This window comes from Pleurodeles waltl, chromosome 7 (genome assembly GCF_031143425.1).
Source record: "Pleurodeles waltl isolate 20211129_DDA chromosome 7, aPleWal1.hap1.20221129, whole genome shotgun sequence".
Taxonomy (NCBI): Eukaryota; Metazoa; Chordata; class Amphibia; order Caudata; family Salamandridae; genus Pleurodeles; species Pleurodeles waltl.
This window is the reverse complement of record NC_090446.1, coordinates 959404334-959419437: the sequence shown is the minus strand read 5'-3', so window position 1 is coordinate 959419437 and position 15104 is coordinate 959404334. Positions and strand designations below refer to the sequence as shown.

The following is a 15104-nucleotide window of genomic DNA, read 5'->3' as shown; positions in this document are numbered from 1 at the left end:
GGAGTCCTACGTAGAGGGTGTTTCGGTAGTCTAATCTGCTGGTGATGATGGCTTGGATGATCGTCTTTCTGGTTTCGATGAGGATCCATCTGAAGATTTTCCATAGCATGTTGCGGAAGCTGGAGGAGGTCAGTGTGTTTATTTGTTGTTTGAAGGTGAGATTGCTGTTGATGATGATGCCGAGATTACGGGCATGGTCAGTCGGGGGCTGTCAGAGCATGGAGGGCCACCAGGAGTCGTCTCAATGGGAGGGGATGCTTCCGAAGATGATCACCTCTGTCTTGTCCGTGTTCAGTTTCAAGCAGTTGGGTTTCATCCATTCGGCGACGTGTGTCATGGTGTTGCTGCAGATGTCTTGGGGGGTAGTGTGGTCTTCAGAGTGAGAAAGGATGAGTTGGGTATCATCGGCGTGTGAGATGATGTTGAGTCTGTGGGAGCGAGCAATCTCGGCCTACGGCATCACGTATATGTTGAAAAGGGTGGGGCTGAGAGAGGATCCCTGGAGGACGCTGAATATGTTGCTCTTAGGTTGTGAGGTGGAAGGTCGGTGGCAGACCCTCTGGGTGCGGCCTGTGAGGAAGGTGTGGATCCATTTCAGGGTGTTGCTCTGGATCCCGATGTGGAGTCTCGAGGTGAGGGAGTAGTGGGAGATGCAGAGAGGCAGAGAGGCAGAGAGGTCTAGGAGGATCAAGTCCTCCTATCTTGGATTGAGGATGGATCTGATGACGCCCGCTGTGGCGATAAGGGCGGTCTTGGTGCTGTAGTTGGAACAGAAGCCGCATTTGGAGAAGTCTGGTAGGCTGTGCCTTCCAGATGTTCGGAGAGCTGTTTGTTGATCACTTTTTCCAGGGCCTTGGCCAGGAAGGGGAGCAGTGAAATGGGGCGGTAATTTTTGAGTTTGCTGGGGTTAGTGGAAAGTTTCTTCAGTAGCGACTTGACCTCTTGCTATGACACCTAATGTGAAATTAAGACCATTCTCCCAGTGTGACTGAAATGAGGATTTACCCACCAATGCCTGTGTGTTAAGTATGCTGTAGATGTCAGACACTATAACCCCTCCTCTTTTTATGCGGTCTGCCCACTGCATTTAGATTGTGGGCAGATCTTCAGGTTAATCACAGTGGAGACTAGACTGTCAAGGGCCGTCAGACAATTGGGATGAGCAGACATTTCGTCATTTTTTGCTATTCCTTACCGCAAGATACCTGGCGGTAAAGAACACCAAAAACATTTGAATGCTTCCCTTTTCATGAGAGAAGCTTCCAATCATGCAGGGAGCATTACTTTTTTTCTTTACGAAAAGAAAATCACATTTTGGAATTGAAAAGGAAAAAGGCTTATTGCTTATTACAGGGCTTCATCCTTCCGACACAGTCCTGTAACAGGAAAATGCATTGACAGGAACCACTGTGATGACTGTTCCTGCCAAAGCCTTTATGAATGACCGCCTGCTAGGTGATCATTTATAAATTTGGTGAACAAAGTAGTCACAGCCTGGCAGATGTAAAGTCTTCTGCCCGGCCAATGGTGACTACTCCCCTCCACAAAAAGTTAAACTGGGACCTAGGTGTTTAAAGGGGAGAGGCGCTGAAGAAATTTCTTAAAGGATGTAGCAAGAGCCTTAACAGTACTGTTTGAGATCTAATTATTGATCCAGAGATAGTAAAAACACTCAGCCTCAAAAATCCAATATTGGTGTTTGAACTCTGCAAAAGTATTCAAATGGCCCTCAGTTTAGTAGTCCCAAGGGCAAAAGCAGTCCCCCTTTCTCCAAATGTAAAAGGCCTTTGTATCACGGTGAGGAGCAAATTCCATGTTGTCTAAGAGTGAGGTTAACAAGGAGGTAAAGGAGGTGAGGCCCCGTTTGGCAGCAATCACGTCCCAAACTGCTAATGTCGCTCTATCAGAGGTTAATTATCTCTGTATCTGAGAGATTATTATATAAACCTGATAGAGCTTGAAATTTAGTGAGACACTCGTATCACAAAAGTCATCAGAATGTGACCGTGCATGCCTTATTAGGTTTAAAGCACTAGTATTGTAAGCCCTAGAAAATTGTAATGACACGTTTATGAATGTGCCTTTTTATAATGTACAGTTTAATTTAGGTGGTATTTGAATTAAATTGAATGCTAACAGGATTAAAGTGGTATAAAAATGTAATGTGGACTCTAGATTAGCAGAATATATCGAAATGATATTGAATTTCAAGTGATTATTGATTTAAATACGTGTGCAAAATAGAGAAAAATTTAGTATTCTGCTGTATCTATTGACGTATTAACAGACTTTGTTCACATTTAAATTGAATATAATATGCATATTATTCATATATTCTTGTTGTTGAAGTTATACATTTTTATAATATACGTGTTTTATTAAAATATTTTAACTGAATGTAATGTCATGACCTTGTGTTAGCATGAGGAAGGCCTGCAGAGCTTGAATTGTGCAATTGTGATAGAAATGTTGAATTGTTTTTTCATAAAGTGAAGTCTTTTTTCAGATTTCGTTCCAATGAGAAGCTTTGCCTTTTTGTAATAGACCTCATTGTTTAAACATGGAAATATGTATTAATTTAGCTTTGGAATTAGGACAGTGCGGAACATGGGCTGACATGGTATACAATTGTTTCAAATCTGCTTGGATTCACATGGAAGGAAGATGTTCTCATGTTGGTCTTGAGAAAGAATGGAATTGTTGCAGTTTGGAGTTGTGTGATTGATTATTTTTGGATGATGCCCCTCTAGTGTAATGTGGACCGAACCCCCTGACAAATCAAATAATTTCTGAACTTTGATAACACAATATAACTTGGACTCTGGACAGATGGAAGACAGACTTAGGAGGGAGTTGATTCTGTTAAGTCTCTAGATGCTTTTCATCTTGAACTTTTGCTGAAGAAGGATCCTTGAAAGCTGAACCACTTTAGAAGAGTTCCTCCCTACTTTCCCCTTGTCCTTTGGAATGTCCCATTGAGATTTAGAACTTTCCAAAGCCCCTCCCGGTGACTCTTAATTGAGTTCCTGGCATACTGGAGCTATTCTCTTTTTATTCCAAGTAGTTGGAATCTAATAATTCTGAGTTTCTCCTTTTTCCAAATTCTTTTACCCCTTTTTTTATTAGGTTTTTGCCTACATGTGTTCACCCCAACACATGCTAGTCCCTTAATCGGTAGGGTCACCCTTACCTTTCAAAACTAATTGAGCCTTTGTTAAATTTTGATTGATGTATGCCCAAACTGAGCAATGTGTATTGCCTTTGCTCTAGTTGATCTTATTAGTGTTTTGTATTTAGGCTATTGAATCTTTAGTTCTGTTTATTTTAGTTTGACTAAAGTTCTTTCTTCGCCTTGGGCAATCCTTGGTGACAATGTATATCTATAACTTTGTATTGAGAATTATCTATATGACTTTAATCCTGAGTTTGTGACAAATTTCCTAACCTTAATTCCGACTGGAGTTTTCCTTGTATGGCCAAATGGGCCATACTTTCTATATTTATTGCATTCTGTTTGGTTTTGCATGATGGTTCTACCACACTCTATTGCAGGGTCAAAAGGTCCAACGACCTCCGTGAGCATTGATTCCTGCGAAGGGTAATAATGCTCCAGAAAACCTTTCGTTGGCATGCTATCTGGTGTGGTAGTTTTGCTTTGGATTTAACAGTTAAACCAAAACTAACTCAGCTTTATCATGTGCCAAATGAGAGAGTACAAGGATGTGCTTCATCATTGTGAGGACCATTGGATCTGTGCTTAATCATGCTATGAATCAATTTGGGTCTTATGCACAGCTGAGTGTTTATGAGTGAGTCTGCTTTTATCAAGATATGAATGATTCAGAAATGAAAGTCTGAGTGTGTGAGATGAACACATCTGAGCTGGATGTGGCATAATCAAGAGCACAGTCATTATGTGTTAGTAAAAGTTGAACGAGCCTAGGATTCACTCCTGAATAAGTAAGTATGAGATGACCGAGGCCAGGTATAACATGAGGTGAGTGACTCTGGGCATAAGCAATGGTTAAGTCAGTTGAGGCTTTTTGAGAACTGAATGGATAGGCAGACAAACCCTAAAAGAGTTTCAAGAGCTGTATGAATCTATAACTAAGAGTTGAATCAGTTTGGGATTCATGAGCAGTTCAGTACTTCTGAAAGATCTGTCTCTGTATGAGCTTTATCCAGAACTCTGCTAGCATGGACGGAGGGAGGGCTTGAGAAACGAATATGTAGTTTGAAAATAAGAGAGTGCTAATAGGGAGGGCTGTGTAAAATGTCAAGTGGGCAGTAATACCTAAAGACACAGAACTGGGCTGATGAGCTAAATATGGGTTCCACATCTCCCTATGGAAGGGAATCCATAAGAACTGAAGAGGGCTACAGAGACCAGCTACCACGGGTCAGAGTTAGTATGGGGCTAAGGCAGTACTGGGATAAAGAAATGCGTCAAGCTAAAACAGACCCAGCTCTGCCTTTGGCTCCTTACCTTTTCCAGTGTAACTGCAAACTGCAGTCTCATGATCCACAGAGAAGTGTTCGTAGTGTTGTGTGTGGAGTGAGGAAGGAGTTCTGATGAACATAACAAGGGCCATTGGGGTGTTTGGAGGGAGAAACAAGTGCAGCTGATTAGAAGTAGGGCCATGACCAGCTACACTGAACCGTGAGTTACTCCCCTTCTCTTTGCATTTATTGGCGACTTAAGCTTGCCCTATCTGAGATCCTGGAATGTTATGTTGACTAGGACAGAAGCAGACAGCTCTGGCCCGGGCATGGTGGGACTAGAAAGGGACAAGAGAACAGGAACCCCCCAAACAACCTCTCTAAACCCCCATTACCGCCATCCTCACCTTCCCTTCAGGGCCTGCTGTATTTATATGCCCTGGCCCTACCTTTCTCATCATTTCATCTGCTTTGTGTGGGACTTTTTCTGCTGCCTTAACCTGCCAACTTTAATGAAAACTGGGGAAATGGTAATACATTTCTACAGTTCAGCCTGTATGTAGGGCAAGCCAGCTAATAAATGACTCAATACTAACAAAGTGCTATGAAAAGCTTGAAAGGAGAGAGAAAAATCTAATTTTGTTAATATGTAAGTTAGCATATTGTGACAAATTAACCTGTGTTTAAAAGTCTAACTGAGAAAATAACATTCATTGTAAAATGTTAATGATTGAATTGTGGTAGACTGTGTGGCCGCCACTCATATTGTGAACCACATTTTAACATGAGAGTTTTGCATTTTATTAGATGGAGTACTAAAGTGAGCTAATGTTAAAAGTGTTTTTATTAACCTGAAGACATTGTGCCTTTATATTTGAGTGGATTACTGACATGAGATAATATAAAAGATGTTTTATTAGGTTAATTTTAGAAATGAAGTTTTAAATGACTATGAATTGATCATATTTGTATTGATTAAATTAATTTTATTAACATGAGTTACATGTGTGCAGAAAAATAAATGCATGTTTAAATTAATTTTAACATGTCATAAATAATGTTTGCAATTGAATAATTTGCTTTGTAAATTTGATTTGAATCGTAAGGTGCACAATAGGTTTATTAAGGGATTAATTTTAATAATGTGCTTGTTCTTAACCTGACTAGGCTTCAAAGATTCATTTTGCAGCAGTAATGGAAAATCACTTGTTTATTTTGTTCCCTCTGACCTGAATTATTTTTCTAGGATTTTAATGTGATGTTGAATGTCCTATTGTATTGAAGGCAAGAAACATATTTGTCGATAACAATGTTGCGTTATTTGTTCTAGCTGTTGAACACAACAGGAAACTCATGATAACTATATGAAACATGTTTAGTTCTGTGAGAGAAGAACCCAATTTTGCAAGTTATCAGAGAATTTAATATTTTGTCTGAACTGTATGAAATCATGGAAATGATAATGCACATTTGCTAGGAAGATTTGGAATAGTAACAGAATTGGTGGTGCTATCAACAGCCATTGGTCACTGAATTTGACATTCAAAGTGCGCCCACCTGAAGGACCAATCAAGAAGATTGTGGTCATTTTAATTAGTGAGAAACTTTGAATTGGAGGCCAGTTAGTCTTTTCCCCTGCTTCGATGCTGTTTAGAGCTCTGTCTGAGTTTGTTTATTCTTGCTTAAATCTGCTGTCACCCTCCAATTCTTTAAGTCTCCAGATAAGTTCACTCATCTTAGTCTAATAGCCCTATTCTTTTATGTGGTTCAGTACAAATAAGCCCAACTAATTCTGAACTGCTGATTCGTCCTATCTGCAGACTGTGTTCTGCACTGTTCTGATGCTGCTGTCAACTGACGCCGGAAAAAAGTGACCGTTCTTCCTGATGAAGTACTACTGTTTGCTGTCCCATGAGGACATGTATAACTAATTATGGTTTCATGTTTCCTTTTAGTTAGACAAATTACGCTGGTGTATTTTTATAGTGAGTTGCCCTAGTTAGATGTTTTTCTAATCATTTATGTCTTTCCTTTTGCTTTTGTCCGCATGTGTTAGTTTGTTCCCACACATGCAAGTTTAAATTAGTGTTAGCGATAGGGATGGCCCAGCCCTGAAACCCGAAATCTGAAATTGATTTGGATAATAATGTGCATATTGTGTTGTTGCTAATCTATATTATTCTTTTGGAGTGTCTAACAGTGTTAACGTTCAGTAGGTTAAATCTTTTCAGACGTTTCAGTCAGTGTATGGTTTTCATGTATTTTTATAATTTAGTGTTAAATTGTTCATGGTGTCTAGAATTGTTCATGGTGTATTGCATTGATTTGAGATTGAATGATTCTGACTACTACACTCTTTGCCAAGTCCAAAGATCTAGTCGACCTCGAGAGGTAAGAATAGTGATGCTGTCTCACCAGCATGCTTGCGGATTCGGAACCCGAGGCAGGAAGAAGTCTTTTGTGGGCACGCCAACAGTTTTGACAAGAGCAAGGACTGGGGTTTATCATTTAGATAAATAAGCAAAACCCTATATTCTCTCTTCCCTTTTCTTTGTAGTGAAGTACCCAAAGACTGGGATTGGTACAAGCAATGTAAATACATGTTACTAGTGACTTTTTACCAATTCCAATACTGCAAGACCCTTATATCTAATTTTTTTCATTCAGTGTCCTGAGAGAGTTATGCACTCATGAGCCCTGAAGAAGATCTACATTAATTTAATCCCTTATATTTGATGTTGAAATGTATTAGCATACACGTACTGAGGAGCAAGGCTACACATTTGGGGAATTAACTTGCATCAGATCACTGGAGATGGTCAAAAAATAACATTGTTTCATTAATCTGCCCTCAACTGGGATTATACTAACTGTTGTATTGTTGTATTTGAAAGGGTTAAAAAGTGCATTCTCTATTTAGGATATACTTCAGGCAATTTAAAGTGTTCATTGAATTTAGTTTTAAATGTTTACTGTCTGGCATATCGTAGAAGTACTGTATGTATGCCATTATGATGTTTCACGTACCTATTTGTATGTATAAGGATTCATGTTTATTTGTGATTCTAATACAGTTGTGTTCTTATGTTATATATATATCCACAACTACAACGCTCTAACGGCCCATGGGGGATGGTGCGTAAACCGGCAGAGCAGACCGGTAAAGTCAAATCCATAGCAACAAACAATCAAAAGTCCATATATAACGCACACGGACGTCAGGAAATGCAAAAAAGTGGCAAATTTAATCACAAAACACAACACGTTTCAGCTGAACTCCCCAGCCTTCATCCAGGCTGGGTAGTTCAGCCGAAACATGTTGTGTTTTGTGAATAAACCTTCTACTTTTGTTTGTTTGCTGGTGTGATATATATATATATATATATATATATATATATATATATATATATATATATATATATATATATATATACACATATATATATCTATATATATATATATATGTGTATATATATATAAATATATATATATTTATTTATTTATATTGAAGTATCAAACGAAAACAATTGATGGCAATGCTGTGAATGTGTGTGTTGCAGGCACTAAGCAATTTTGAATTTCTGGCCAGTGAGGCATTGTTCATTTATGCAATATTTGTAGCAGGGTCCCTCCTGTCTGGCCCTCAAGAGGACCCTTTCCAGCATTTTAAAAACATGGACTTCATCCCGAGTATATTGCTTATGGTTACGATCGGGAGCTGAGTGCTTCTGCAGTGCATCGCTATCTGAGAGGTTCTGGGCTTTTTTTCCCCACATCTGAGTAAATCTTGCTTTAAAAAAAAAAAAAAAGACAAAGTCAATATGTGTATTAATTAAGCAGTTTTAGCAATTATCGTGAATTGAATATGTCTGACTTTTGTCAAGAGTTAAGCGTGCTTTGCATTATCTGGAGTTGAGTTGGGGCTTGGTTTTGCCAACATCCAAGTGAGTCCAAGTCTTTTCAAAGCTGGGTGGCTATGGGTACTAGAGTTAGCTATTTAAGTTTGGATTTTGTAAGCCTGGGATCTAAACACAGCTGTGGGATTCCAGGATTTAGCAGGGCCTGAGTTAATGCCAAATACGTGGGTTTGAAAGATGTGATTAAACTTGAACAGAATGAGGAGTGTGGGAGGTTTGGGTAAGTCTGGCTATTTGGATTTACAACGGAGTTCCATCTCAGGATGTTCACATGCACAGTTTTACTACTTACCCTTCGCCATCTCACACTTGCTTCTTTTTTGCACAGGCACGGGCCGAATCCTGCTGGATGACGTGGAGTGCACTGGTACTGAGTCATCCCTGGGTCAGTGCACATTTAAAGGCTGGGGGAAGAGTGACTGCAGCCACACCGAAGATGCCGGGGTCATATGCACTACAAAAAGACAGTGTGAGTATTCAACTGCAAAGATTCCCTTCTGTGCTCTTTACCTATGCCAGGCTGTCATCGAGGATAACTCTGAGGGGCATATTTACAAAATATTGACACAGCCCGTCACTGCAAGCCATCTTGCAGTACCGAGCTGTGCCACTGGAAAGTGCAGGGATGCATTGTATTTACAGCAATACCATCCGTCCCTATACTTTCCTCAACACTGGTGCACAATTGCCATCCTAGCGCCAAGGCAGGCACCCTGGAGCCACGGTGCAAAGGTACCTGCATTGCAGAGATGTTTGTTTATGTGCAGGAAGGTACGCCTTCCTGCACTTAAACAATCATTAATGACGTTTTCCTCCTTCTACATGTGCTGCAGGATACAGCACACATAGAAAGAGGAAACCACTTTTACGCCACCCCTGGAATAGTGTAGGAATCTGACGCATTCCTAGCCTTGTAAATCTGGGAATGCATTGGATTCCATAGGCATTACCTGGGAACACCCACAGCAACACCAATGAAAGGCCCTTTTTAAGCGGAGTAATGCGTGAAAGGGGGCCATATTTACAAGGCCATGAAAAGCCACGCAAAGTGGCTTTGTGTGGCCTTGTAAACATGGGCCGACACAGAGCATTAAAAAAAAATGACGCTCTAGTGTACTATGGGCTTGTAAATATGCCTCTAAGAGTCTGGACCAAAGCTATTGGGATTTTCTCATAACCTTAGGTACAAGGAGTGCCTAAGCAGGAGCATTCTGGGGTGAACAGCTCTCCTCTTCCCAATACCGCAGGAACGGGAAACAAAGCATTCACGGACGACACACAGTTGGTTTTTGCTCTCTCTCACAATCGAGATCCCCCTCTCTTGCACCCTAGGCCCTTGTCTAGAGGAAGTAGGGAACTAGGCAAATGGATGAACAGCTCCTGCCTCACTCTAAATGTGGATAAAACAGATCGTACGATCCATGGCAATTCTCCCAATCTCCATTCTTTTCTTGGATGGGCAATCTGCCTGGGCACTCCCCCCGCACCCAAGACAGCTATAAAATGTTTGGGGGTATGGCTGGACAACTCCTTGACCATGGACACCCAGGCAACAAAGCTAGCTGGAACCCGCTACTGACTCTCAAGATGCTTTGAAAAGCTCTGTGTCTGCTGTCTCCATTTTCAAAAAGAACAGTGGTCCAGGCCCTCATTCTGTCCCACCTAGACTATAGAAACTCATTGTATCTGGGAGCACCAAAAATGCTAATCAGGTTCTACATAATATCCCTAGGCACAAGGCTGTTAATCAAGCAATGATCTCCCTCCACTGGCTACCAGTAGCCCAGAGAATCTCATCTAAAGCCCTATGTAAGGCTAATAGGCCACTCCTAGACAAAGGCCCCCTGATCTTTCGACCCTTGATCATTCTCTACACTCCAAATTGAACTTTGCGTTACACCAATGCCCATGGGACTGTGGTTCCTTCCATTAAAAGAGCCAGAATTGGAGGCTGGTCCTTTAGATATAACGTGGCCAGACTTTGACACTCTTTCCCCTACACTTTGTGGACAGTCAACAAGGAACTCTCCTTTCAAAAACTTTTAAAGACCTGTCTAGAGCTCTCTGGTCAGTCTGTGTCGCTCTGCTCGCGCTGGGATGCCCACGGGTAGCTATGCACTCTCCAAATGGTACATAGATGGATAGATTATGCACACACAGCCTGTGCCCTAAAAGATGTAGGCAACTGATAACAAGGATGTGACACAGTGGCCAGGTTTAATCTGGCTGCAAAGAAACCTATGTAGTCCAAGCTGCCCAACTCTCTCTGGAAGCCTCACCCCTGCACTTTTCACCTCTGAGCTGTAAAGTCCTAGCATTAATGCTGTGCTAATATTCTTTCCTGTTCCCTATGTCCTGATTGCTCAATATGTTTTAGCTTATTATTAGTATCCTGTGTTGTGAACAAGCCGTACATCCTTTGGAGATCTTTCTTTAGGTAGACGTTGGTCACCTTTGATGTCGTTCTAACTGGCTGATGAACCTTCCTTTTGAGCTCAAGCCAAGCCTCCTTTCAACAGTAATCAGATTCTTAGGCTAGATCCTCTTTATGTGGTCATTCTGTCTTCTGAACTCAATTCTCTTTTTGAGGTCGGCCTACATGTGGGCCCCTTTTTTGGAGCTTTACCTAGAAGGATGTTTTGGAACGGTTGTTTCAGCCTGTGATGTGTATTTTAATGTATGAAGTGCATGTGCAGAGTCTTTCGGGTTCCTGAACTTTATCCTCTCCAGTATCAGAGCTGTCTGCTTCAGACAGAGAATGGCTCTCATCCTCTTTGTCCATCTCCATTACTGTGTATGTTTTTTTACCTCAACATCACCGCCCATTTGGGGATTCCTTTAAATTCTTCCTCGAACATATATTGTGAGGAGTAAGTAGAGCACAAAAGCTCCATTGGAGCATATGTTACCAACCTGCTACCCCTTCTCCGGTTACATACATTACAGAGATCCCCCATTGGAAAGTGATAGTGCATGAAGGCCACAATTTAAATGGTGTTTTTGCCATCTGGTAACTTCCGAGTCAGTCTTCTTATTTGTTAAGTTAGAAGGAACCAAATCCAGACAAGCACGGGTCACGATGGTGAAGGGATTTATTGAAGAAGAGCAAGTACCAAGGTCTAGGAAGCCCTGCCAAGTACCACGCATCAGGAGTTAGAGTAATGCATTTTAGTGCTGGTGTCTGCATCACCGACTAAAATGCATTCATCATGCATATTATAGCTCCCAGGGGACACTCGAGGCGCTGCATAATATAACAAAGGCATCCACTCACTGCTTGCAAGCTGCACCAACAATTATGCTCTCAGATTCAAAGGGGAGAGCTACAGGCTGTATCAAAGCTGTAATAACGATGCCACAATATTCCTCACACTGTTTCAGTCAGTAAACATATTTCTATCAGGCCTGGCCTCTCTGGGACACGTAATTCTCCAGCATCACTCAGAAAACATTTCAGCCAGGCAGGATCCAGTGCCAGCCTTACATTGATCCGGTGCCTGCTATGGTTTTCTTTAAGTGCGTCCGCAGTGAGTGGCTCAGGCAGCAGCACTTTGCCCCTTATTATGACTTCGGCAGATGGAAAAGGCTGTCTGCCGAAGTCCCGCGGTCGGGTTACTGCCAGTGTGGTCCCCTTCACGCAGCCCCTACTAAGAATTTCCTGCTGGGTCAGCGTGTGGAAAGAGAGTTTCCAACCGCTGGCACAGCCGGAAGCAACCCACAACATTGACACCAGCTATTAATAGAGCCGACTGCAATGTTGTGGTGTGTATGGTGCACCAGCACCCGTTGTGCTTTTCACTGTCTGAAAAAGCGCAACAGGGCTGGCCATGGGGGCCACTGCACTCCCATACCAAATGCATGGGCAGGGCAAGGGCCCCTGTGGGGCCCCCTGCACCCTGTCTCCACCAGCCTTTACTTGGCGGTGCGACCGCCATTTAAAAGCTGGTGGAGAAGGGACTTGTAATCCCCAGGGCAGCACTGCTTGCAGAGCTGCCCTGGTGGATTAGGCCCGCCAGCTCTGCCAGCCCCTCCAGTGGAGGAGAAGTGGTGGTGCTGGCGGTCCAACCGTGGCACAACTGCCACGGTCATAATGAGGATGTCGGACCGCCACATTGGCGGTGGTCCGACTGCCACCGTAGCCCTGATGGTCTTAAGACCACCAGGGTCCTAATGAGGGGCTTTGTTCTTTATGTGAGGTACAGGAAGTCTGCCAGGTTCTTGACAATGCTAGAGCAGCTGCCCTCACTACAGTGTGCACAGGCCATAGCCTGGTGGGCTTGAGAACACTCACAGATTCAGAGTCTATCTGCTGGCTCATCTTCCCAATTACTCAAGGTTGGGACAGGTGAGGCCAGCAGATGCGACAAACTCATAAGTGCCGTGGTTGGGGTCATTGACTATTGTTGCTGAAAACGCCATAAATGTTTTATTCGCTCACTATGTGTGTTGGTCTTCACACTCAGTTAATTAATATAATTTAAAATAATGGCATACACCTCGAAACAGAAGATAAATGCATGTTATAGTACTATGTAGAAAATGCTTTTTTTTTTTTTTTACACTTTGGAATGAATTGAATTTGCAAAATGAGTTGAAGCCTAGCTGTCCTAGGGGAGTTACTGTTTTGTGTATGTTAAAATTGTATTACACACAGTATTTGATATTGACTTGCATTTTAGGAGCAGTTTTAAGTCTTTTTTTGGACCTTCCTATTGCTTATAAGGGACTAATTCTTAATATCTAATGAAATTGAATTAACTGCATACCTTTACTTATGGTAAAATGTCACGCGAAATTTCACACATTTGGCATTGAAATGTCACTCCTACGGACTCTGAAACCATGAAAACGTCACACGTAGGCATTCTGAAATCTTGGCAGCTATGACTCGGATGTTGATTTACTTCTGTGCAGGGCTTATAAACAGGTTTGAAAAACATAATCTGAGGTGAAATCTCTGGCCATGTACATTGTAGGTTTCAGTGGAGACCTGATCATGAATCATGTATAAATTATGCAAGGCTTCTGCTTATTCTCTCTACTTGTAAGAATCACGTGGCAAAGGTGTGAAAGGCTTATAACCGAAACTAGACTAAAGGGCCTTATTTAGAGTTTGGTGGAGGGGTTACTCTTCACAAACGTGACGAATTTCCCGTCTGCCCTTTTACGAGTTCCATAGGATATAATATAATGGAATCATAATAGGACAGGCGGGATATACGTCGTGTTTGTGACAAGTCCCCCCCACCCTCCAAACTCTGAATCAGACGCTAAGAAAATTAAAGTTGCAATATTCCAAAACTAGCACTAGGTGGCAGGATAGTGTACAAAGTGTGAACGTGCAAAAATACAAACTGCATTTGATTGCAAATGCAAATTAACGTTTACCGTATGACTTGCAAATTTCATTCCATACGCACACTGTATCAGTCGCAAGACTTTTAAGTGTCGGAAATCCATACAATGATGACCTCCAGATAACTGTTGATGATAGCAGATGACACCGGTACTGCCACAGCCAAACAGCACCGTCGACAACTGAGTGGTGGAGTGGCTTCTTCCACAGACACTAAACTCTCAGGCTAAAATCCTAGTCATAGCCCCTAGACCAACCTACTTCACTTCTTTTGAGGGCACACTTGCGGAGGCTTGCCTATTGCTCGTGCAGTGTAGGTGAAATGTCCTAGTTAATGTTACTAACGACGTATGCGGATGAAACGCCAGGACCTATGTCTAGACCCATGTCTGAGTCTGTGCATGCCTGCTGCTTTGAAACGCTGATAATACCACCTCGCCAGCATGGAAATAAATACCCATCACTCAACAACCGTTGAGCAAAAATACAAAAGGAAAATTTGCCTGAGGCCAACTCAAGGCGACCAGTAGAGCCTACAATCTTGCACACAGCGTCAGCATTAGATAAATGTAATACCACCTTTAAATGTAAATGTTCTGGGGTTTTTTTGTCTTAAAGAAACCCCAAAGCATTCTAGGTCTCCATAATGCAGTCTGTTCCATTCACGTTGTAATTCTGAATACCTGTGATCCAGCCAAATCTGGTATCCATAATGCAGCCTTAAAATCAAGTACTTTTTTTGCATTTCTGTAATCAAACCATCTTTTTATGTCCAAAACCAATCCATTTTTATTATGTACCAAAAATGCAGCCAGTTCTAGTTATCCATTACTCAGCTTTCAAATCCTGTATCGATCGTTCTAGGTATCCATAGCATAACCAAAGTTTTGTGACCTCAAGGCTACCTTGGCCACCTCTGGCATTCTGTGGCCCGTATTTATACTTTTTTTAGCGCCGCATTTGCGTCGTTTTTTGACGCAAAAACGGCGCAAACTTGCAAAATACCATTGTATTTTGTAGGTTTGCGCCGTTAGCCGTCAAAAAGCGGCGCAAATGCGGCGCTAAAAAAAGTATAAATACGGGCCTGTGTATCCCTAACCCATCCATTTTATTGTCCCTCGTACTAACTATGGCATCCCTTGGATACTACCTCTGTCACAGATATACATAATTCAGCCACAGTCCAATGCATTGTGTTTCTCAGGACTCCCTTTGGCCACCACAGCCATGCTGCATTTTGCTTGTTAGAAAAACATACTGTTGCTTCAACTCTAGTCCTCTTCTCATTTCTGCCAAAGGCTCAGTGAAATATTATTGATCACAAATATACAATGACACAGAAATATCGTGTAAGAATATTGATGAAAAAAATATTGTTTCCCTATATTTAT

At 41.8% G+C, this 15104-nt stretch overlaps 1 protein-coding gene across 1 annotated transcript in view; it reads left to right on the top strand.

Annotated features, from left to right (window-relative positions):
• Positions 1 to 15104, top strand: part of LOC138245782 (galectin-3-binding protein-like) — a 122477-nt gene that overhangs the window by 44475 nt on the left and 62898 nt on the right. Inside the window, exon 4 of the mRNA XM_069199679.1 lies at positions 8686 to 8826. Coding sequence (XP_069055780.1) covers positions 8686 to 8826 — 141 coding nt within the window. The remainder of the gene's footprint in view (positions 1 to 8685; positions 8827 to 15104) is intronic.